We start from the raw sequence: 22914 nt of genomic DNA on the forward strand, positions 1-22914 counted from the left end.
CTCTAAGTATTTCTCTTTTGCTTTTGTTCTTTTCCCAGGTTTACCTAATCTGTAAGTGTAAGATGCAGTCAATGAAAAGTACTATGGGAATTCTTGAGTAAATCAGACCATTCAAAAGGAAACCACTTCACCTAATGGTGCATAAGGAAGCTAGACTCATCAAAACAACCCTGTTACGTACAGCCGGATACACCATGGAATACGGCAATCCTCTGTTTAATTTGCAAACCCTTTGGCAGGGAGGAGGAAAGGATGGAAAAATTTGGGTGAAGGCTTTATGTGACTAGTCAAACAGTGAGTCACTGAAAGTTTCCAGTTAACAATCCCTTCTGCCTGGGCAGAGCCTGGGCCCCAGCGCTTTATGAGCCACACTGCAGTTTTAAGCTGGAACATCTCACGGTTTTATTGTTTCTTCCACGAAATGATTACATAAAATGAAATCAGCTTTGAAATCTGCACCGGCTTTGAAATGAAGGGCAAAATCTGGCTGGGGGTGAGGAGAAAGAAGGTGGAAAGAGAATCAGGTAGGGAGACTGTGAAGCAGAGAACGCAGGAAAGGTGGTGAAAAGAGAGTACAGGAATTTTTGGGAGCTGAGTGTATTTTTCTTCTCCATATTATAGATGCTGTCCGTTTTCCCGCAGCCTGTGTCCTCCTATGGGCTAAAATACTCTCGGTCTTCAGCCCAGCCCAGAGCTGCACCAACCAGGGCCAGCCGCTGCCCCCCTACCAGGTGACAGGTGGGGCCGCCGAGCGGCCACCAGACCTCTGCCTCCTCGCGTTGCCTGCCGGGAGCCGGAGTCGCTTCCGGTTGCGCCCAGTCCCTGAACTCCGACTCCCGTCGGCCCCCGGGAAAACCGCAGCGGGGTAGCGCGGGCCCTGCCGGAACTTGTAGTTCCACCTCCCGCCGCGCTAAATAGCCGGAAACGGGGGCGGCCAGAACAGAGAACTACCGAGGCGAAGGTACGGGTGGCGGCGAGGGGTCAATCCGCGCCGGGCGTGGGGTTGGCTGTGAGGCCGTCGGAGGTGTTGGGTGGGAGGAGATCCGCTCGCACACACGAGGAGGAGGGTTGAGCCGCCGCCGCCGCCTCTGTCGTCGTCGCGAGTGTGGAGTCGGGACTGGAGCTGCTGCCGCGGCGACGCCGGGGATCTTTGTCGCTAGCTCCCGGCCTTTCTGCCCCGCCGCCTTCCCTTGGTCAGCACTGCCCACTCCTCCCCGGCCGGGCGCCCCTGCCTCCATTTCCCGCTCTCTGTCCACCACACACACGGCCCCCCCGATCATGGATCCGGGCAGTGGCGGCGGCGGCGGCGGCGGCGGCGGCGGCGGCGGCGGCGGGAGCAGCAGCGGCAGCAGCAGCAGCGACTCGGCGCCTGACTGCTGGGACCAGGCGGACATGGAAGCCCCTGGGCCGGGCTCGTGCGGCGGCGGCGGCGGCGGCTCCCTGGCGGCGGCGGCCGAGGCCCAGCGGGAGAACCTCAACGCGGCCTTCAGCCGGCAACTGAACGTCAACGCCAAGCCCTTCGTGCCCAACGTCCACGCCGCCGAGTTCGTGCCGTCTTTCCTGCGGGGCCCGGCAGCGCCGCCACCCCCAGCTGCCGGCGCCGCCAATAACCACCGAGCCGGCAGCGACGCGGGAGGCCCTGCGGGTAAAGGCCCAGGACGCGGGGCAGCCCCGGGGACGCGGGAGGAAGCCAGGCCGGGCGCCGGAGCCCACATGGCGTAGGGGTGCAGTACTGGGGCGCGCGGCCCTGAGGCCCGGCCGGCACGTGGGGCGCTGACAGTGGCGCGGTCTGCCTGGGTGGGGCACCCCGAACCCAGGAGCCGGCCTGCTTGGGGCCGCCCGCAGCGGTGGCCGGGCGGGGAGCGGACGGCGGGCAGCGCGCCCAAAGACCCGGACCCGTGTGCCGCCCCTCCGCGCCCCTGCCCTGCTCTGGAGTCCGCAGTTACCCCCTTGAGATGGGAACCGTATGGGACGGAGTGGGGGCCGCGGCGGATCCCTGCCACGAGGCGCAGAATGAGGACAGATGGAGCCAGGAGTCAGTCGGGTGGGCGTTTAGAGATCCAAGGAGTTGGGGAGGACAAATGCCCGAGTTTTCCTTTCACCTTAGGCCCAGCCGAGAGAGCGTCTTCTGTTGCATTTTCTACTATTGAAACTATAATTACGTTTTAAGTTATCCGTGTCCCCGAACCGTCCTGAAGGAATCCCAAGATGCATTGCAGCCTTGTGATCGGGCAGAAACTTGGCTATCAATACCAAGATCTGTTTTACCCTTAGCATCGTGTACGCTTCTAAAGTTTACAAAGTGCCACAAAGTTAGGTCTCACTTAATGTGTGATAAGAGACTATATTGATTTGTGTCTTTTTAAAGTGAAGCTTACTGTATTATCCTTGTCAGCGACACGTTTAGAGAATTTTCATTGCTGTAAAATCGTTGACCTTATTCAGATTGCTTGGAGTAACTCACTGTGTTCGTGTGTCAGTAATTCAGTCTATTTCTTCAGACGCTTGAGCATTTGTTATAATTTAATAGTTGTCACGTGTCTTTCTGACCGTAGCTAGTAGACATACATTCTGTGATTTCGAGTTAACGTTGGTTTTTAAACATCTTCCCGTACTTAGGGGTTGCTTAAGTGGTAGGTAGCATGCTTGCAGGTGCTGACGTTGTAGGAATATCAAATGAGTGAATTTAAGTATTCTCATAATGGTGCTTATTTTGTGGTAGGTAGCATGCTTTCAGGTACTGATTTTGTAGGAATGTCAAATGAGTGAACTTAAGTATTCTCTTCCTAATGGTGCTTATTTTAGGAAGTATCAGTGTTTCCTTAAAGAGAAAATGAGAAAGGAAGGAAAAGGCTGAACGTTCTTTCATCATTTAGCCAGGACATTAGTGGGCTGGGTCATGACATCCAGCGCATTTTAAGTGAGAACATATTGTTGATTTCTGTCTTTAAAGTTCTGTATTGTGGTGGTTCTTAGATAAGCGGACATTATAAAAGTGCTCCAGGAGTTTGGTTTCTACAGAAACTTTTGTCACCGTTTACTCTTTCGTGGTAAAAGGATAGCGTTTGGAGAAACACTCTGATGACGTATGTACGTCAACACGGTTGATGTGGTGGTTTTGTTTACAGTGGCATTTCTTTTATTTGTGTGGGTGGTTGATGTTTTCTTTTGAGGAGATCCAGCACATTCAGGGTGTACGGCAGTAGACGATGCTTTCCTTTTGAATAAGGAAGCTTAGCTTGTAATTCTTGACTTACATCAAGCCATTTTGACTGCCTAACCTAGTTCACTTCTCAGCTCCTAAAAGTGTCCATTCTCTACCTTACTTTGCAGATTCTTTATCCAGCCATTTTCTTTCTTGGCTCTTCCTCCTTTCTGCGGAGCCACCAGCACCACTCTGACTAGACTCAGGATTCCATTTACAGCCTGTCCAGCCAGTCATCCGGGGATAACCATCCTTGGTCTAGAATGGTCACTGTTGGTGACTAGGTATTACCTCTTATGCAGGCTTTCTCTCTTCCTGATAGTTGCTAATTTGTAGTTACACCTAATCTTTTTCTCTTTGACAATGCTAGAAGTTGGAGATACAGAAACCTTTAGGGAAGTAGCTGTCAGTAAGAAAATCCCTACATCATGGTCAGCTTTCTTGTTTTTAATCAAAGAACTATTTTGGTGTTACTGACTTTACCAATTGCTTCTACCAAAATGCCAGTTAATGTTTTTTAAAAATTATCCTATGTAGGATGTCTATTTGGAAAAGAACTGATTTTCTAAATTGAGGTCCAGGGTTATATTGAGACTGTTGGATTGCATGTTCCTGTCTATTAAGTCCATAAAAAGCCAGCATCGGAGAACAATCAGTGCTTAAAAAAGCAGGGGGAAAAATAGGAAATAACACCTGAATTGGAACTTACAAAGGGTTTTTTTGATAGCGAGGAAGTGGACAATAGGGCTAGCACGTTTTGTTCTTTAGTTAAGCCATAGCTGAAATTTGTGGTGGGTGTGTTTTTAAACTGCATGCCGGGAAAGCTGTTGAAGGAGCCTGGAGAGTCAGACCTTGGGATTCAGTATTGACCTTGGATCTCTTTGAAAACTAAAGGATATAGGTTCCTTAAGAAATAATTAAGTGGAACCAATTTAAGTGTAATTAAGTGTAATTCATTTAAGCACAGTTCTCTATAGCCAAGTAAATTGGCCAAGAGATTCTCCTTAAAAATTGAGGTCCCCAAATGAAGGAAAATATAGAAGACAAGGCTTAATGTATATTAGAACAAGCATTTTCTCTGATAGGATGTATTTAAGTTGCAGTTTGCACCTAGTTTTTTTTATTGCTAGATAAGAAACTGGTTTAGTGATTTTAGGGTTACTTGGACTTCTTAGAACAGCCAGAGCTTCTAAAGTAATGATGTGGTGTTCTTTGCATCATCCCACCTTTAGTGCTTCTCAGAACTCAGTGCCATTAAGAAATAAGCATGGAATAAAACCAGCAGCCCTCAGTACTTACTCGGAGGAGGCACTGTCTCCAAAACTTAGCAGATTGTATTGTGGAACTTGAATTTTAAAGAGAAACGTTCTGTTTTGTAGTGTTCAGTATTTGCTGAATGCCTTATTTATTTGAGGAGGACTTTTTTTTTTTTCTTTTTCTGAGACGGAGTCTCGCTCTGTTGCCCAGGCTGGAGTGCAATGGCACAATCTCAGCTGACTATAACCTCCTCCTCCCAGGTTCAAGCAATTCTGCCTCAGCCTCCTGAGTAGCTGGGATTATAGGCACCTGCCATCATGCCCAGCTATTTTGTGTGTGTGTGTGTTTTTGTAGGGATGGGGTTTCACCATGTTGGCTAGGCTGGTCCTGAACTTCTGACTTCAGGTGATCTGCCCGCCTTGGCCTCCCAAAGTGTTGGGATTACAGGTGTGAGCCACCACGCCTGGCCTTTTTTTTTTTTTTTTTTTTTAATGATTGAGATTTAACTTACACACTGTAAAATTCACCCTTTTCAACTGTACAAGCTAGGCGCATTGGCTCACACTTATAAATCCAACACTCTGGGAGGCTGAGGTGAGAGGATTGCCTGAGGCCTCCATAAAACATAGTGAGACTGAGACCCTGTCTTCACAAAAAAATAAAAAATACAAAATACAGCTGGGTGCAGTGGCTCATGCCTGTAATCCCAGCACTTTGGGAGACCAAGGTGGACGGATCACCTGAGGTCAGGAGTTCGAGACCAGCCTGGCCAATGTGGCGAAACCCATCTCTGGCGAAACCCGTCTCTTAAAAATATAAAAATTAGCCAGGCGTGGCGTTGCGCGCCCATAGTCCCAGCTACTTGGGAGGCGGAGGCAGGAGAATCACTTGAACCTGGGAGGTGAAGGTTGCAGTGAGCTGAGATCACGCCACTGCACTCTAGCCTGGGCGACAGTGAGACTCCGTCTCAAAAAAAAAAAAAAAAAAAAATAGCTGGGTGTGGTGGCGCAAGCCTGTAGTCCCAGCTACTTGGGAGGCTGAGGTGGGAGGATCTCTTGAGCCCAGGAGCTGGAGGCTGCAGTGAGCTATGATGGCACCACTGCACTCAGCCTGGGTGACCAAATGAGACACTGTCCAAAAAGAAAAAGTAAAGTGTACATACAGTTCAGTGGCTTTTAGTATGTTTGTAAGGTTATGCAACCATCACCACTTGGCAGATGCTTTTTAGAATATTCTCAGTTTCAAGCTGGAGCATCTCAGAAGTGACCTCTTCAGGGCCACCAGAGTAGAGAGGGTTCCAAATCGAAGTAATGGTTGTTTAATCCAGAAAGGCCCGTACACTTTATTATTATGTTAAATTCTATCTGTCGAGGTAGATAATAGGTAAGATTCTGTATTTGAGAATCTGTTTTTGAGATTGAAGTGCCTGCAAGAACAGTGCTCATATAAAGGTGTTTTTAGGCTTCAGTGGGACAGCAGATGGGGTAGAGGAGAGGCCCCACAGTATCCCTGGAGTATCACAGTAGTATTACACTGCCTTTCGTTACTTCTTCTGCCATGGCTGACCTTTTCGCCTCTTGTTTCATGGTTTTACACGTAGGAGTGGCTTGAGAGTGAGGATTTAGGGAAGAAGCGAAGGCATCATCTAGGGCAATGCTGTGCCAAGTTGAGCAGTTGTTTAAACTGTTAGAATTTCTGACTGGTATAAAACCCTCTTTGGAGCAGGTTTTACATAGTGCTGTTAGTACATATCTTATTGCATTCTTCTGTTCTTTATTTTTTACCTTTTCTGAAGTTGTACTGCATGAAAAGACAGCAATTTCAGTTTGGACAGGTTAAGGAAGTAATGTAGACGACAAGCTTTAAGCCTTCATTTGCTTGCTTTGGTTTGCTGGGGAAGAAATGTCTGAAAGTGTTCAGATAGTATTTTCTTTCTGGTTTAAGAGAAGGGAATGAGAAAGAGATTTGATAACCTTCTGGGTTGAGTTAGCAGTATTAGAATGGAATTTTTGCCAGAAATGAGAATTTCTGGTTTTGCTCGGATATATGTACTAGCGTCTCATTAACAAACATTTACCAGTCCACTGAATGTAAGATGCTATGCTAGGCACTTGAAATAACACCAAGATGAATAAATTGTGGTCCTGAAGGAATCTAGAAAGGGATCAGATGCCCAGTGTACTCTAGTGGAAGTCACAGCGTGGTAAGTGAGCCCTACAGAGAGTGTAGAGAAGGCTTTCAAAGCTGAGAGCAGCAATCCCTTAAGTAAAACATTTCAGTCTTGTCACTCTAATAAAACTAAAGATTTATCTATTATCTCCTCACCGTTCTTTGCGAATACCTTGTGTGTATTTTTTTTTCTGGCCTCCTCGGCCAGAGTTGCAGCCAAAGTCTGACCACCAAGGTTATGTGTATTTTAAAAAACTTTTTACTTATTATTTTTTAGAGACCGGATCTTTCTTTGTCACTCAAGCTGGAGTACAATGAGTGTGATCATAGCTCGTTGTAACTTCAAATCCCTGGGCTCAAGTGATCCTTTCGCCTCAGCCTCCTGAGTAGCTAGGACTATAGGCACCCACCACGACGCCTGGCTGAGTTTTTTTGTTTGTTTTTGTTTTTTGAAATGGAGTTTCGCTCTGTCACAGCCTGGAGTGCAGTGGCCCTAACTTGGCTCACTGTAACCTCTGCCTCCCCAGGTTCAAGCATTTGTCCTGCCTGAGCTTCCCAAGTAGCTGAGATTACAGGCACCACCATGCCTGGCTAATTTTTGTATTTTTAGTGGAGATGAGGTTTCACCGTGTTGCCCAGGCTGGTCTCAAACTCCTGACCTCAAGTGATCCACCCGTCTCGGCCTCCCAAAATGCTAGGATTACAGGCAAGAGCCACTGTGCCTGGCCAAGTTTTGTGTTTTTAAGTTTGTCGAGAGTGCTGAAGGTAGAGCACTGGTTATCTTTTTACAGTACTTGTCTATTTCGTATTAAACAGCAGTGAGTTCAGTTACTATGAGTCTGGCTAGTGTGTCTATTGGGGCATGTTTAGAATTTCATCATTCCACCCTTGGTTTTAAAATATCTTCGGGAGGCAAGAATTTGGCTACTGGTTGAAGGGTCTGAGGTCCTCAGAACAATCAAGAAAATTGACAGTTTTTAGCTGTTGATTGTTGATTCATTTCAAGGATTAGAAGTTTCTGCCTTGTTTTTTTTTTTTTTTTTTTTGAGACGGAGTCTTGCTGTGTGCCCCAGGCTGGAGTGCAGTGGCGCGATCTCGGCTCACTGCAAGCTCCGCCTCCCGGGTTCACGCCATTCTCCTGCCTCAGCCTCCCGAGTAGCTGGGACTACAGGCGCCCACCAACACACCCGGCTAATTTTTTGTATTTTTAGTAGAGACGGGGTTTCACCGTGGTAGCCAGGATGGTCTCGATCTCCTGACCTCGTGATCCGCCCGCCTCGGCCTCCCAAAGTGCTGGGATTACAGGCTGGAGCCACCGCGCCCGGCCTCTGCCTTGTTTTCAGTAGAGTTTAACAAAGTGAGCCGAGGCTGTAGATTTATATGGCTCCTTTGTAAATGTCTTTGTTCTAAGGAAACCTAGTTGTTACAGTACTCCAAGTTGAACCGGTTTGCCATCATAATTCTACTTTCAAAGGGAGAAGAACACTTAATAAGGCTTTCTCGACCACCTGACCTAACCGTGGTGACACTCACTTCCAAACCACGTTCCCACTAGGTAACTGTATGTCGCTTCACTTGAAAAAAAGAAAATAAGCGCATTCTGCAGAATGTCACTGGGTAATTTCCTGGTTGAATATTTCTGTAGAACTCCAGTATGTTACCATACTACTTGTCCATTGCCTTTGGGTGGTTAATTTTGGTAGCAGAAAAATGTTTTGTTTTTTTTTTTATTTTTGACAGAGTCTCCCTCTGTTGCCCCGGCTGCAGTGCAGTGGTGTGATCTCGGCTCACTGCAACCTCCACCTCCCGTGTTCAAGCGATTCTCCTGCCTCAGTCTCCCGAGTAGCTGGGATTACAGGCGTGCACCACCCTGCCTGGCTAATTTTTGTATTTTTAGTAGAGACAGGGTTTCACCATGTTGGCCAGGATGGTCTTGGTGGCTACTGACCTCAAGTGAGCCACCCACCTCGTCCTCCCAAAGTGCTGGGATTACAGGTGTGAGCCACCACACCTGGCCATTAGTTATTTTTGTACTCTTTTGAGGGTATCTGAAATGGTTTTGGTTTGTGTATTTTAAATGTTATTTAAATGGTTTTTTGTTTGTTTTTTGTTTTTGAGATGAATCCCTCTCTGTCACCCAGGCTGGAATGCACTGGCACCATCTTAGCTCACTGCGACCTCTGCCTTCCTGGTTCAAGCGATTCTCCTGCCTCAGCCTCCCAGGTAGCTGGGATTACACATGTGCACCACCACCCCCAGCTAATTTTTGTATTTGTAGTAGAGACAGGGCTTTGCCATGCTGGCCAGGCTGGTCTCGAACTCCTGACGTCAAGTGATCTGCCCGCCTCAGCTTCCCAAAGTGCTGGGATTACATGTGTGAGCCACTGCGCCTGGCCTCAAATTGTTTTTGAAGTAGTTAGGATGTAGCTCATAAGACTGTCTTTCAGGGTTGTTTGAAAAACATAATGGGGCCGGGCGCGGTGGCTCACGCTTGTAATCCCAGCACTTTGGGAGGCCGAGGCGGGCGGATCACGAGGTCAGGAGATCGAGACTATGGTGAAACCCCGTCTCTACTAAAAATACAAAAAATTAGCCGGGCGTGGTGGCGGGCGCCTGTAGTCCCAGCTACTCGGAGAGGCTGAGGCAGGAGAATGGCGTGAACCCGGGAGGCGGAGCTTGCAGTGAGCCCAGATTGCGCCACTGCACTCCAGCCTGGGCGACAGAACGAGACTCCGTCTCAAAAAAAAAAAAAAAAAAAAAAAAAGAAAAACATAATGGAATTTTAATTACTCTATGCAAAGTGTAATCAGGTTGATAATGTGGCATTGCTTTTGTGTCTGAATAAAGAGGTTCTTAGAATGTTAGCACTGGATATGACCCTAGCAGTTGTACAACCTCCTCATTTTCAGATAAAGGAACTGGAGCCTTAGAAATGCTAAGTAAATGCCTAAGGTCACTCACAGAGTTAATGACACCATTGAGTCTAGAATGCAGATTTGCCACCTGCTAGTTTAGTGCTCGATCTGCCACATCATGCTGTTTAATAACAGGGGGCAGGAAGGGCATGCCTGGAGCTAATTACTACAACTAGCATGTGTTTTCTGAGAGTGGCCCTGGCATTTGCCTAATGCTTCATTCTTAAAGGTTTTTGAAATTATTTTGGGGCTTTGAAATACTTGCTGTAATAAATTTATTGAGCAGTTACCACCCCTTATCAGTTATTTAGTCTTCACAACATTCTCTTGGGGTTAGATACTGTTGACCCATTTTATAGATGAGAAAATAAAGGCTCAGTAAAGCTAAATAATTTAAGTCACATCCATGAGAGGAGTGAGGCTTAGAATCTAGGTCATTTCAAAGTTTATTCTAGTAGTGACTGCTAGTGGTTTCCTTGTGATTTTGTATTAAAGTAGACTGAGACTCTCCAGAAACTGGGCCCGTGAGCTTGGACTATGGCATTTCTCTGTGTTCTGTCTCAGTAGTAGCAGAATGACATTTGTCATAAGTAGGCAGTGCTCTGATTTAAAGCAATGTTTTGAAATTACTTCTTTTTACATTTTAGCAAATGTTGATGTAAATTACTTTAAAACAGCTCTGTTCACCACTGTCTGTACCACTGAGCCTTTTTATTTTTAGAGTGTTAGGTAATTAAGGCAAAACCATCCACATTTTTTAATGTGTTCTGCAGACTTCTTTCTGGTGTTTGCTTTTACTGTTTTTCAGTATTGTCTACGGGAAAAAAAAAAACCTCAGCTTGCAAATTTTTGTTCAGAGATGGGATCATTCTTTGTTATTGGAGGGATTTTCATAAAAAAAATTCAAGAAACATTGTCTCATGTGATCTTACCAGATAAATGCCTATTATTAAGACTTGCTGGCTGCTGGATTTATTATCTCAGCCTAATTTTCTTTCTGAGATAAATGAATCTTGCTTTTTTATCGTTACCACTCTGGCATAATCCAGTGGGAATATAGTATGAACCACATAGTTAATTTAAAATTTTCTTTCTTTAATTTTGTTTTTTGAGACAGGGTCTCACATTGTTGCCCAGGCTGGAGTTCAGTGGCACAATCATAGCTCACTGTGGCCTCAACCTCCTGGGCTTAAGTGATCCTCCTGCCTCAGCCTCCTAAATAGCTGGGACTACAGCAGTATGCCTCCACGCCTGGCTCATTTTTACATTTTTTTTTTGTAGAGACAGAGCCTCACTGTGTTGCCCTGGCTGGTCTTGAACTCTTGGCCTCAAGCAATCCTCTTAGCTTGGCCTCCCAAAGTGCTGGGTTTATAGGCGGGAACCACCACACCTGGCCCAACATCTCCTGAGTGTAGTGTTTCCCTAACCCCTTCTTAGAAAGTTGGCACGTTTAAAATTGTTTTCACTCTCTTGAACCCTAATGGAAATGCAGTGAATGTACAGATGGAGGCTAGGAGTCCTGGTCAGAAAAGGGAAGTGAGGGCAGGTGTGGTGGCTCGTGCTTGAACCCAGGAGGTGGAGGTTGCAGTGAGCCGAGATTGTGCCACTGCACTCCAGCCTGGGCGACAGAGCGAGACTCCATCTCAAAAAGAAAAAAAAGAAAAGTGAAAAAGTGAAGTGATGTGACTGGAAGGAACCGGTGTGAAAATCAAAGGAAAACAGGGTAATTCAGTAAAAATTGATTGTGTATTTATTCTATACAATACATCGTGCCAACTTGTTGAGACTACTGAAGTAGAGAAAAAAGTCATCCACCCACAGTTCATTCTGGAAGTCTGTAACCTAGGGAACAAGAACTAAGATACATGTGTACCTATAATTTATTTATTTATTTATTTTTGAGACAGACTCTCGCTCTGTCACCCAGGCTGGAGTGCAGTGACTCAATGATCTCAGCTCACTGCAACCTCCACCTCCCCGATTCAAGCCATTCTCCCACCATAGCCTCCTGGGTAGCTGGGATTACAGGTGTGTGCCAGCAGACCCGGCTAATTTTTAATTTTTTAGTAGAGACGGGGTTTCACCACGTTGGCCAGGCTGGTCTCAAGTTCCTGACCTCAAGTTATCTGCCTGCCTCGGCCTCCCAAAGTGCTGGGATTACAGGTACAGGTGTGAGCCACTGCACCCGGTCCCCATGTGTGCCTCTAATTTAAAGAGGTGTCATGTCCTAGGCCGGGCGCAGTGGCCTAGGGGAGTGATCATTAGCCCTTCAGGGTGGGGGATGGACAGGGAATGGGATAGAAATGGTGGATTAGGTAGGCAAGTGTCTGCTACAATTAAGGAGAATCCTTGAGCTAGAACTGTTATCCAAAGTATAATCGAGAACCACATGTGGCTATTTAAATTTATTAAAATTAAATTTAAAATTCAGTTTCTCAGTCATAATAGCCATGTTTCCAGTGCTTAATAACCACATGTGGCTGGTGACTATCATATCACAGCACAGATATAAAACATTTCCATCACTATAGAAACTTGGACCGAATTTTGTCACACATATTTCTCACTTTCATGCAACGTGTCTCACTTCTGTGACAGCTCTGAAGTTGTATTTTTCTTTAATGAACACCCATTTAGCTAACAAAACTACAATTTCACTTAGGATGGCTGTGTTTTGTTGTTACTGTTTGATACAGGGTCTTTTTCTTTTTTTTTCTTTTTTTGAGACGGAGTCTCGCTCTGTCACCCAGGCACCCAGGCTGGAGTGCAGTGGCGCAATCTCGGCTCACTGCAAGCTCCGCCTCCCGGGGTCATGCCATTCTCCTGCCTCAGCCTCTCCGAGTAGCTGGGACTACAGGTGCCCGCCACCACGCCTGGCTAATTTTTTGTATTTTTAGTAGAGACGGGGTTTCACCATGGTGTCGATCTCCTGACCTCGTGATCCACCCGCTTCGGCCTCCCAAAGTGCTGGGATTACAAGCGTGAGCCACCACGCCCGGCTGATACAGGGTCTTGCTCTGTCACCCAGGCTGGAGTGCAGTGATGTGATTACCGCTCACTGCAGCCTCCACCTCCCAGGTTCAAGTGATTCTCCTGCCTGGGACTACAGGCCTGTGCCACTATACCCGGCTAATTTTTAAATTTTTCGTAAGGACGAAGACTCCTTGTGTTTCCCAGGCTGGTCTCAAACTCCTGGCCTCAAGTGATCCTCCTGCCTTGCTTCTCAGAGTGTTGGTTTTACAGGCATGAGCCACTACACCCGGCTTAAAGATTAGTTTTCTATCTGTATCTAAAGCAGTATGAATTTAAGTTGCTGATTTATGAAATACATGCATCAAGCACTTTTTAAGAATTAGCCAAACATTTGTGTTTAAAACATGTAACTTGAATCAAAATGTAGCTTTTTTTTTACCTGCCATGATGTCTGTGGCCTTGACTGACGTATGCTGTGTGGATATGCTGGCCAAGTAGGATTCTCCATATTCAGGTCCTTTGATCCATGATCATAGCTTTAAAAAAAAATTGTACACTCTTTTTAAAAATTGAAGCAAAATCCACATAATATAAAACTGGCTGGGCCTGGTGGCTCACACTTGTAATCCCAGCACTTTAGGAAGCCGAGGTGGGCGGATCACAAGGTCAGGAGATCAAGACCATCCTGGTCAACATGGTGAAACCCCATCTCTACTAAAAATACAAAACCTTACCCAGGCGTGGTGGCGCGTGCCTGTAGTCCCAGCTACTCGGGAGGCTGAGGCAGGGGAATCACTTGAACCCGGGAGGCGGAGCTTGCAGTGAGCCAAGATTGCACCACTGCACTCCAGCCTGGCAACAGAGCAAGACTCAAAATAAATAATAAAATAAAATAAAATATAAAATAAAAGTCAGGAAGGTTGTTGGTGTTGAGGTTGGCATATGTGTCAAGGACAGTAACTACCATGGCTCCCGAAGTGTTGCCAAAACCTCAGATGCGTGGCCTTCTGGCCAAGCGTCTGTGATTTCATATGTTTGGAGCATTCATGGTATACCTGGGGGTTGCAGCTTTGTATAAGTTTGGTGTGGGTGAACCAAGAAAGAAGGCATATGCAGATTTCTACAGAAATTATGAGATTTTGAGCAGATGAAGAAGGCTGGTATCTTTCAGAGTTTAAAGTAATCTTGGAATATAAAGAATTTCTTGAGGTTGAATTACCTAGAAGTTTGTCACTGACTCGTGTTCCTGAACTATGACACATGAATGTGGGCTAATAGTTCCTCTTGATAAACAATTGACAAATAAATAAAACCATTTTAAAATGAACAATTCAGTGGCATTTAGTACGCTCACACTGTGTTGTACAACCAGCAATTCTATGTAGTTTTAAAACATTAAGTTTTTTTTTTTGGAGACAGGGTCTCACACCATGGTCCAGGTTGGAGTGCAGTGGTGCGATCTTGGTTCACTGAAGCGTCCCTCCACCTCCTGGGTTCAAGTGATCCTCCCACCTCAGCCTCCCAAGTAGCTGGCACTACAGACACGTGCCACCACACCCAGCTAATTTTTAATTTTTTTGTTGTTTGTTTTTTTTTTGAGACAGAGTCTCACTGTTAAGCCCAGGCTGGAGTGCAGTGGTGCAATCTCAGCTCACTGCAACCTCCACCTCCCAAGTTCAAGATTGCCAGATTCTCCTGGCTCAGCCTCCTGAGTAGCTGGGATTATAGGCACCTGTCATCACCCTGGCTAATTCTTGTATTTTAGTAGAGATGGGGTTTCACCATGTTGGCCAGGCTGGTCTCAAACTCCTGACCTCATGTGCTCCACCTGCCTCAGCCTCCTAAAGTGCTAGGATTGCAGTCATGGGCCACCGTGCCTGGCCTGATAACTGGATTGATAGTTAAAATTTGATTATGGTGAAAACAACACAAACACCACATATTCTATGACTCCATTGATATGAAATATTCAGAAGAGGTAAATCCACAGAGACAGAAAACAGACTGGTGGCTGCCAGAAGCTAGGAGAGAGTATGGGCAATAACTGCTAAATGAATACGGGTTTCCTTTTGGGGTGATTAAAATGTTTTGGAAGCCGGGCACGGTGGCTCACACCTGTAATCCCAGCACTTTGGGAGGCTGAGGTGGGTGGATTGCTTGAGCTCAGGAGTTGGAGACCAGTCTGGGGAACCTATTGAAACCCCATCTCTATAAAAAATTTAAGGCCAGGTGTGGTGGCTCATGACTGTAAGCCCGGGACTTTGGGAGGCTGAGGCGGGCAGATCACATGAGGTCAGGAGTTTGAGACCATCCTGGCCAACATGGTGAAACCCCGTCTCTACTAAAACTACAAAAATTAGCTGGGTGTGGTGGCACGCGCCTATAATCCTAGCTACTCGGGACTTAAAGCAGGAGAATCGCTTGAACCCAGGAGGTGGAGATTGCAGTGAGCCGAGACTGCGATAGTACACTCCAACCTGGGCGACAGAGCGAGACTCCATCTCTTAAAAAAAAAAAAAAGATCCAGTTTATCATCTGTATCTGTATCACAGGCAGTACTACTGGTGTTCTACTGTTTTCTGGTAAAATCTTCATGTTTTGAAATTTGTGGTAATGTACCAAGTATCGCAGCCAATTCATTAATCTTCCTTTACTATAAATTATACTATTAGTTTTGCCCCTTTTTTTTTTTCTGAGATGGAGTCTTGCTCTGTCACCCAGGCTGGAGTGCAGTGGCGTGATCTCAGCTCACTGCCAGCTCCGCCTCCCGGGTTCACGCCATTCTCCTGCCTCAGCCTCCCTAGTAGCAGGGATTACAGGCGCCTGCCACCAAGCCCGGCTAATTTTTTGTATTTTTAGTAGAGATGGGGTTTCACCGTGTTAGCCAGGATGGTCTCGATCTCCTGACCTCGTGATCCACCTGCCTCGGCCTCCCAAATTGCTGGGATTACAGGCATGAGCCACTGCGCCTGGCCTTTTTTTTTTTTTTTTTTTTAAAGACGGAGTTTCACTCTTGTTGCGCAGGCTGGAGTGCAATGGCGCGATCTCAGCTCACTGCAACCTCTGCCTTCTGGGTTCAAGTGATTCTCCTGCCTCAGCCTCCCAGGTAGCTGGGATTACAGGCACAATACACCATGCCCAGCAAATTTTTGTATTTTTAGTAGAGTTGGGGTTTCCTCATATTAGTCAGACTGGTCTCAAACTCCTGACCTCAGGTGATCCGCCCGCCTCCACCTCCAAAAGTCATGGGATTACAGACGTGAGCCACCGTGCCCAGCCTAGTTTTTCCTCTTTTTTTTTGAGACAGGGTCTCACTCTTTCATCCAGGCTAGAGTGCAGTGGTACAGTCTTGGCTCACTGTGACCTCTGCTACCTGGGCTCAAGCGATTCTCCTGCCTCAGCTTCTTGAGTAGCTGGGACTACAAGCATGAGCCACCATGTCCAGCCTAATTTATATATATAGATTTTTTTTTTTTTTTTGTGGAGATAGGGTTTTGCCATGTTGCCCAGGCTGGTCTCATACTTAGTTTTTCCTTGTAATTTGGGGCATGGCAGTTGCACTCATTCTGAAAGCTTTCCCACTTACAAAAAATTGTTCCATTTTTAAATAGTTAATAAGGGTGTGTTTCTAAACATAGAGGTAACATTGGAAAACTTGAAACTGTAATTTCATTCCTTGAGAGGGTTCTAACTTCCTTTACTAGCAGCTGCGAACCATGCAGGATGTGAGAAATTACACCCTAATCATCTATTTTGTAGCCATGAACAGTTCAACCTAGGAAAATTCTAAGCCCAGGCTCATTAGTAGCCAGTAAAATCTGGATGTTATGTGAGTCATGAATAAGACCAGAGTAGAATGAACAAGTAAAGGTTTACTGTGTATGTATGAAGATAGGGTAGAAATATATCGGTTTTATTTTTATTTTTTGAGACAAGGTGTCACTCTCTTGCCCAGGCTGGAGTGCAGTGGTATAGTCAGGACTCATTGCAACCTTGACCTCTCGGGCTCAGCCCCCCAGCAGCTGGGACTGCAGGCGCATGCCGCCACTCCCAACAATTTTTTTTTTTTTTTTTGTACAGATGGGGTTTTGCCATGTTGCCCAGGCTGGTCTCAAACTCTTGCCATCCTCCCACCTTGGACTCCCACAGGTTTAGGACTACGGGTGTGAGCCACCATGCCCAACCCATTTGCAACTTACAATCCATTGTAAGTTGAGGAGCCATCTGTATTGTAAATGTAATAGTTGGTGTCAGGAACTAAGTGGTCAGGTGTAAGTACTGTTTGGTTTTGAAAAACTGTTACAGTTAGTGATACGCTTGAGAGTGGTGAGGAAGCCCACCACACCCGTCATTTTCCGGCCTTAAGATACGCAGTACATCATAACTGTATGTCCGTCAGAGCTTAGTTTACTTGTACACTGATTTTCAGCAGGGATTATCTGAGGAAGGGGAAGATGGCACTTGCATAACTTGGAAATGCCTGCAGTTGATTCTGATGGGCCTGTATGTTAGATGGTAGGGATTACAGGATCTGTTTCCTAGGGCTTTTGGTGGGGATGAGCTAGTAGTCGGCACGTAGGGCTCAATAAAAATTAGAGCAAATTGCTACCACCTCCACCTCCACCCCCTACACAGTATGGATTTGTGAGTACTTTTATCCTTGTCTGGCCCATAATAGATACTCAATACATATATACATGCATATTCATTTTTATTAATTTTTTTTTTTTGAGACAGAGTTTCATTCTTGTTGCCCAAGCTGGAGCAGTGATGTGATCTTGGCTCACAGCAACCTCCATCTCCCAGGTTCAAGCGATTCTCCTGCCTTGGCCTCCTGAGTAGCTGGGATTACAGGTGTGCACCACACCCAGCTAATTTTTTTGTATTTTTAGTAGAGACAGGGTTTTGCCATGTTGGCCGGGCTGGTCTTGAACTCCCGAACTCAAATGATCTCCCGCCTCGGCCTCCCAAAGTGTTGGGATTACAGGTGTGAGCCACCGTGCCTGGCTGATACTCAATACATATTGATAGGATTGAGTTGGAGTAGTTACATAGCAGATGGAGACTGACATTTGTTGAATATGCCAGGAGTTCTTTAACTGACACTAAACAAATTATTCTCCCATTTCCTCCCATAAACTCCTCAACAATCCTCCCAGGTAGATGGTATATCATTCGCACAATTTCAATGGAATAAGTGCATTCACAGCTTGTGATAAGCCAGGAGTTAAACCTAGGAGTCAGCTCAGTTCCAAGCTCTGAGAGTACCCCATGCTGTCACCTCCTTCTTAGGGTGGCCTATGAACTTGATTCTCTCAGTACTGCCTGGCTTTCTCTGAAAATTGAGTAATTTTTCCCTACCTTATCCTTAAACTTTTCTTCAAAATGGAAAAGCAAAAAAAAGTTAATCTGTATTGTGTCTGAAGTACAGTTTCTGTCTTCTTCCAAACCAGGTTCAAATGCGTTTCCCCTCTGTTAATGTCCTACTCATCCCACAGCTTGGGGTCATCTTAGACCCTTTCTCCCAACTCCTGTCAGGTGTAGCCCCCATCCCCTCCCAGTTGTATTGCTTGGTTGTCCCCATGGCATGCTTTCTTGCAGGGGTGATGTGGGTCTTCCTGCCTGTGGGGTCTTGCCCACTCTAGTTCATGTAGTTTAAGCTGCAAGAAAAAGATCTTCCTAAGTGACAATCTGAGCCTGTCATTTAAAAAAAAAAAAGAAAAACAATTTGGTTGTCCTTTACCTATCAGGGACAGGAAATTATTTTACTCAACATTTGATGCTATTGAAGGTTGGGCCCAAAACACTTTCTCTTGACTCTTACAGGTATTGATCCTTTCCGGGCAATAATTTTACAGGTTACAAATTCATTATTTTTTCATACTTGCTGTGCATGATTTATATGATTTAATTCTTTATCTTTTTCTATCGCGGAGATTCTTTAAAGGAGGGGCACATTCATAATGGAGTATAATTTAGGTTTGTCTGTATCTGACAAACTAAAATCCAAAAAAAGCAGACTTAGGTATTTGGTTATTAGTATGTATTTCGTCTACATCTCTTCCAGTAATGTCATAAGTAAATGTGCAGTGTGGCAACTGGAAACTGGATTGTTGCTTGGTCTTAGAGTTCTAGTGTAGGAAAAAACTGGCATCGTTGGAATCACCTTTTCTGCGGATGTTTTTAACCGCTTATATATATTTCAGGACTTTATACAAATGTCATTTATCTTATAGGTATCTAATTTATTCAGGGATTTTGATAACATGAGTATGGAATATTAAAAAGGGCTAATCACAGGCTGGACACGGTGGCTCAAGCCTGTAATCCCAGCACTTTGGGAGGCTGAGGTGGGCAGAACACCTGAGGTCAGTAGTTTGAGACCAGCCTGACCAACATGATGAAACCCCATTTCTACTAAAAATACAAAATTAGCCAGGCATGGTGGCATGTGTCTGTAATCCCAGCTACCCAGGAGGCTGAGACAGGAGAATCACTTGAACCGGGGAGATGGACGTTGTGGTAAGCCGAGATCGTGCCATTGCACTCCAGCCTGGCCAACAAGAGTGAAACTCAGTCTCGGAAAAAAAAAAAAAAGGTTGGGGGGCTAATCACAGCTTTCTTGGGCTAGATTACCAAGAGAGAATCACAGGAAGTAGATGTGTATTTGTTGAGCACATCTCTAATTTGATCTGTGCTGAGCTGCAAATTACTTTGACAGTATCTGTGAAGAAAAGGTTTATAAAGCAAATCAAAAGAAAAAGCATGTTTTTATGAATACATTGAAACTGCTGAAAATGTTTCAAAATTGGCTGTAATTAGTAGAATTTTGAAAAGTAGGTTAAGCAGAGACTTCTAATTTGAAGGCCTGAGTTAGCTGCCATTGATCTGGGGTTATTGATTGAGGCTTGTGTCATGTTATTGAACTTCTGTTTTTACTGCATATTAAAAGATAAGTGAAATGGATGTATAAGTATCAATTTTTAATAGAACTTATTTCTGTTAAACAGCACCTGTGGAATCCTCTCAAGAGGAACAGTCATTGTGTGAAGGTAATGATGTACTCTTTGAAAGTCTACTTGAGAAAACGTTGGGTTGTCTATGGTGTGTAAAGCTAGGTACTGTTTTGTAAATATATATTATATTTCAGTCTCTTGTCTAGGTTCAAATTCAGCTGTTAGCATGGAACTTTCAGAACCTATTGGTAAGAAAATTTCTGACCATATTAACACAGTAATACGAAACTTTCACTCTCAAGATTTAAGGTGCATTATGTAAGTGTTAGGATTATTGTAATGCCTACATTTAAGACACATTGAGTCTTTGCTTAGTATTTAGAAAGTAGAACAAACCAGGCACTAACACTGCCTTGATAAACTTAATAATTGCAAATAAAATGGAGTGGAGGAATGGTCAAGTCAATTTAAATACTTGTACATGTTCTGTTTTCTTTTTTTTTTTTTTTTTTTTGAGACGGAGTCTTGCTCTTTCGCCCAGGCTGGAGTGCAGTGGCGCCATCTCGGCTCACTGCAAGCTCCGCCTCCCGGGTTCACACCATTCTCCTGCCTCAGCCTCTCCGAGTAGCTGGGACTACAGGCGCCCGCCACCACGCCCGGCTAATTTTTTGTATTTTTTAGTAGAGACGGGGTTTCACCGTGGTCTCGATCTCCTGACCTTGTGATCCGCCCGCCTCGGCCTCCCAGAGTGCTGGGATTACAAGCGTGAGCCACCGCGCCCGGCCCCTGTTTTCTTTTTTTGAGACGGAGTCTCGCTCTGTCGCCCAGGCTGGAGCGTAGTGGTGCAATCTTGGCTCACTGCAACCTCCGCCTCCTGGGTTCAAGTGATTCTCCTGCCTCAGCTTCTTGAGTAGCTGGGATTACAGGCGCACACCACCACACCTGGCAAATTTTTGTATTTTTAGTAAAGACGGAGTTTCACTATGTTGGTCAGGATGGTCTCGAACTCCTGACTTCGTGATCCGCCCACCTCGGCCTCCCAAAGTGCTGGGATTACAGGCATGAGCCACCGTGCCCAGCCACACGTTCTGTTTTCTTGGTGAAAAATGTTCTTCCTTTTTATAACTTTATTCTTAAGGGTTTCATGTTCCCAGAGTGATTAAAGTTGATGCCAAAGTTTTATTACTTTAAGAGGAAAAAGAATATATTTCCTAAATCCTTTCATAGTTTTCGTGTGTCACGATTTTAAACTTTCTTTGTTTTCTTACTATCAGGGTGTCTCAACACTGGAATAACTAGGCTGTTGGGAATCTTAGAACTCTTGTTTAAATTTTGTTTGCCCTTATGAAAATGAAGCCTTGCTAAAATAGCAATCTCAGCCTATGAGTCAGTGCCCTCTGATCTGATACCAGAGTTGAGTCTGCCTTGAAAGCTGTCACCCATTTCTGTTATGAAAGAGATTTTCCTGCTTATGTGTCACTAGGCATTAGGAAATGGAACTATATATGCAAACTTCCATTTGTTGTTTTAAAGCTAGTGTATTTTAAAGTATAGATTGTAAGTCTTTTTCAGAATACTAAGTTAAAATGTCTTCCTTCAGTAGAAAATGGAGAGACAGAAATGTCTCCAGAAGAATCATGGGAGCACAAAGAAGAAATAAGTGAAGCAGAGCCAGGGGGTGGTTCCTTGGGAGATGGAAGGCCGCCAGAGGAAAGTGCCCATGAAATGATGGAGGAGGAAGAGGAAATCCCAAAACCTAAGTCTGTGGTTGCACCGCCAGGTGCTCCTAAGAAAGAGCATGTAAATGTAGTATTCATTGGGCACGTAGGTAAGCTGCTCTCATAGCAGTTAAAGTTACTGGATACATGGAACATGGAACATCTTTTTTAGCTACTTGGAGATGTTTAGTGAAACTGAAGCAAATTAATTGAAAATGTCTTGATTTTTAACTTGCTAGATTTTTTTTAGCTGGCGTAAAATTGCAAGTACTTTTTTCTTGAAGTTTAGGCAAATGAATAATTCTGTAATGGCATAGATGCTGGAAGAAAAACCTCAGTATATTGTATGTAACATATAATTAGTCTATTGACCATTGATGGTAGTTGAGCATAGTATTATATATCAGTGTCTTAGAAAATGTGCCCTTTTTTATGTGAACCTCAGTTAACTTATTAATTTTAATGGGATTGACCTTACCAGATAACTTGATTTTGTGTGAAGCAGAAATCAATAATTTGGAGTAACTTCTAGATGCTTGCCAGGTTGCTGGTTTAGCAAAAAACCAAAGAACAAATTTATTTAATTTACTCAGATATTCTCTAATTATCTGACCTATCCCCAGAATTGTGAGAAAAAAAATACAGAATTATGTGTCTTTCATTTCTGCTATCTCTGCCTTCTCCCCGAATATGAAACACTGTACCCCTTCTTTTAGTAGCAAGAACTCTTGAAAGTGTAAAGGGCACTGTGGCTGGCGCCTACAATCCCAGCACTTTGGGAGGCCAAGGCGGGCAGATCGCGAGGTCAGGAGTTCAAGACTATCCTGACCAACATGGTGAAACCCTGTCTCTACTAAAAATACAAAAATTAGCCAGGTGTGGTGGCATGAGCCTGTAATTCCAGCTACTCCGGAGGCTGAGGCAGGAGAATTGCTTGAACCCTGGAGGTGGAGGTTGCAGTGAGCTGAGATCACGCCACTGCACTCCAGCTCTGGGCAACAGAGCAAGATTCTGTCTCAGGGGAAAAAAAAGGTGTAAAGGAGTACATACCTTATTTGCTATAAGTGAAAGGAAAAGCACCTAAATGTAGTTCACAGTTCTCAGGTGCTTTTGCTCTCTGAAACTCCTCTTGGGGAATTTATAGTCTGTTGCCGCTGTGCTTTCGGAGTAATCTGTTAAAAAATTCTTTCCTTTATCAGTAAAGTGTTTAAGGAAAGTTTTTTTTTTTTTTTTGAGACGGAATTTCACTCTTGTCGCCCAGGCTGCAGTGCAATGGTGTGATCTTGGCTCACTGCAACCTCTGCTTCCCGAGTTCACGTAATTCTCCTGCCTCAGCTTCCCAAGTAGCTAGGATTACAGGCGGCCGCCACCACACCTAGCTAATTTTTGTATTTTTAGTAGAAACAGGGTTTCACCATGTTGGCCAGGCTGGTCTCGAACTCCTGACCTCAGGTGATCTGCCCTCACCGGCCTCCCAAAGTGCTGGAATTACAGTCGTGAGCCACCGAGCCCAGCCTTGAGCCTCATTTTCAAAAGTAGAAGGGTAATGAACTAGGATTTATGCCTCAAATTCTTATGGAAGATTTAATTATGTATGTTAAAGGGCGCTGTTGTTTGTATATGTAGCCATTGGTTTTTGGTTTTAACCTATGGTTTGCATGTTGATGTTACTTTCAGATGCTGGCAAGTCAACCATTGGAGGACAAATAATGTAAGTCTGT

The 22914-nt window shown here is 45.0% G+C and overlaps 1 protein-coding gene and 1 pseudogene across 8 annotated transcripts in view; both read left to right on the forward strand.

The window, feature by feature from the left end:
• Positions 1–942: 942 nt before the first annotated feature.
• The window catches only part of GSPT1 (G1 to S phase transition 1), a 49894-nt gene continuing 27922 nt past the window's right edge, over positions 943–22914 (forward strand). Inside the window, exons 1-5 of one of the 8 annotated variants that reach the window (XM_032145203.2) lie at positions 943–961; positions 19530–19571; positions 19682–19723; positions 21076–21303; positions 22871–22904. In XM_032145203.2, coding sequence (XP_032001094.1) covers positions 19702–19723; positions 21076–21303; positions 22871–22904 — 284 coding nt within the window. In that variant the 5' untranslated portion in view covers positions 943–961; positions 19530–19571; positions 19682–19701. Of the gene's footprint in view, positions 962–1238; positions 1646–19529; positions 19572–19669; positions 19724–21075; positions 21304–22870; positions 22905–22914 lie in introns of those variants that run through there. The other 7 variants (XM_058434229.1, XM_032145197.2, XM_032145199.2 and 4 more) reach the window with 7 other exon arrangements.
• On the forward strand, positions 13425–14339 carry LOC131382402 (cytochrome c oxidase subunit 6C-like; annotated as a pseudogene).

Source organism: Hylobates moloch, unplaced genomic scaffold, assembly GCF_009828535.3.
Source record: "Hylobates moloch isolate HMO894 unplaced genomic scaffold, HMol_V3 SCAFFOLD_23, whole genome shotgun sequence".
Taxonomy (NCBI): Eukaryota; Metazoa; Chordata; class Mammalia; order Primates; family Hylobatidae; genus Hylobates; species Hylobates moloch.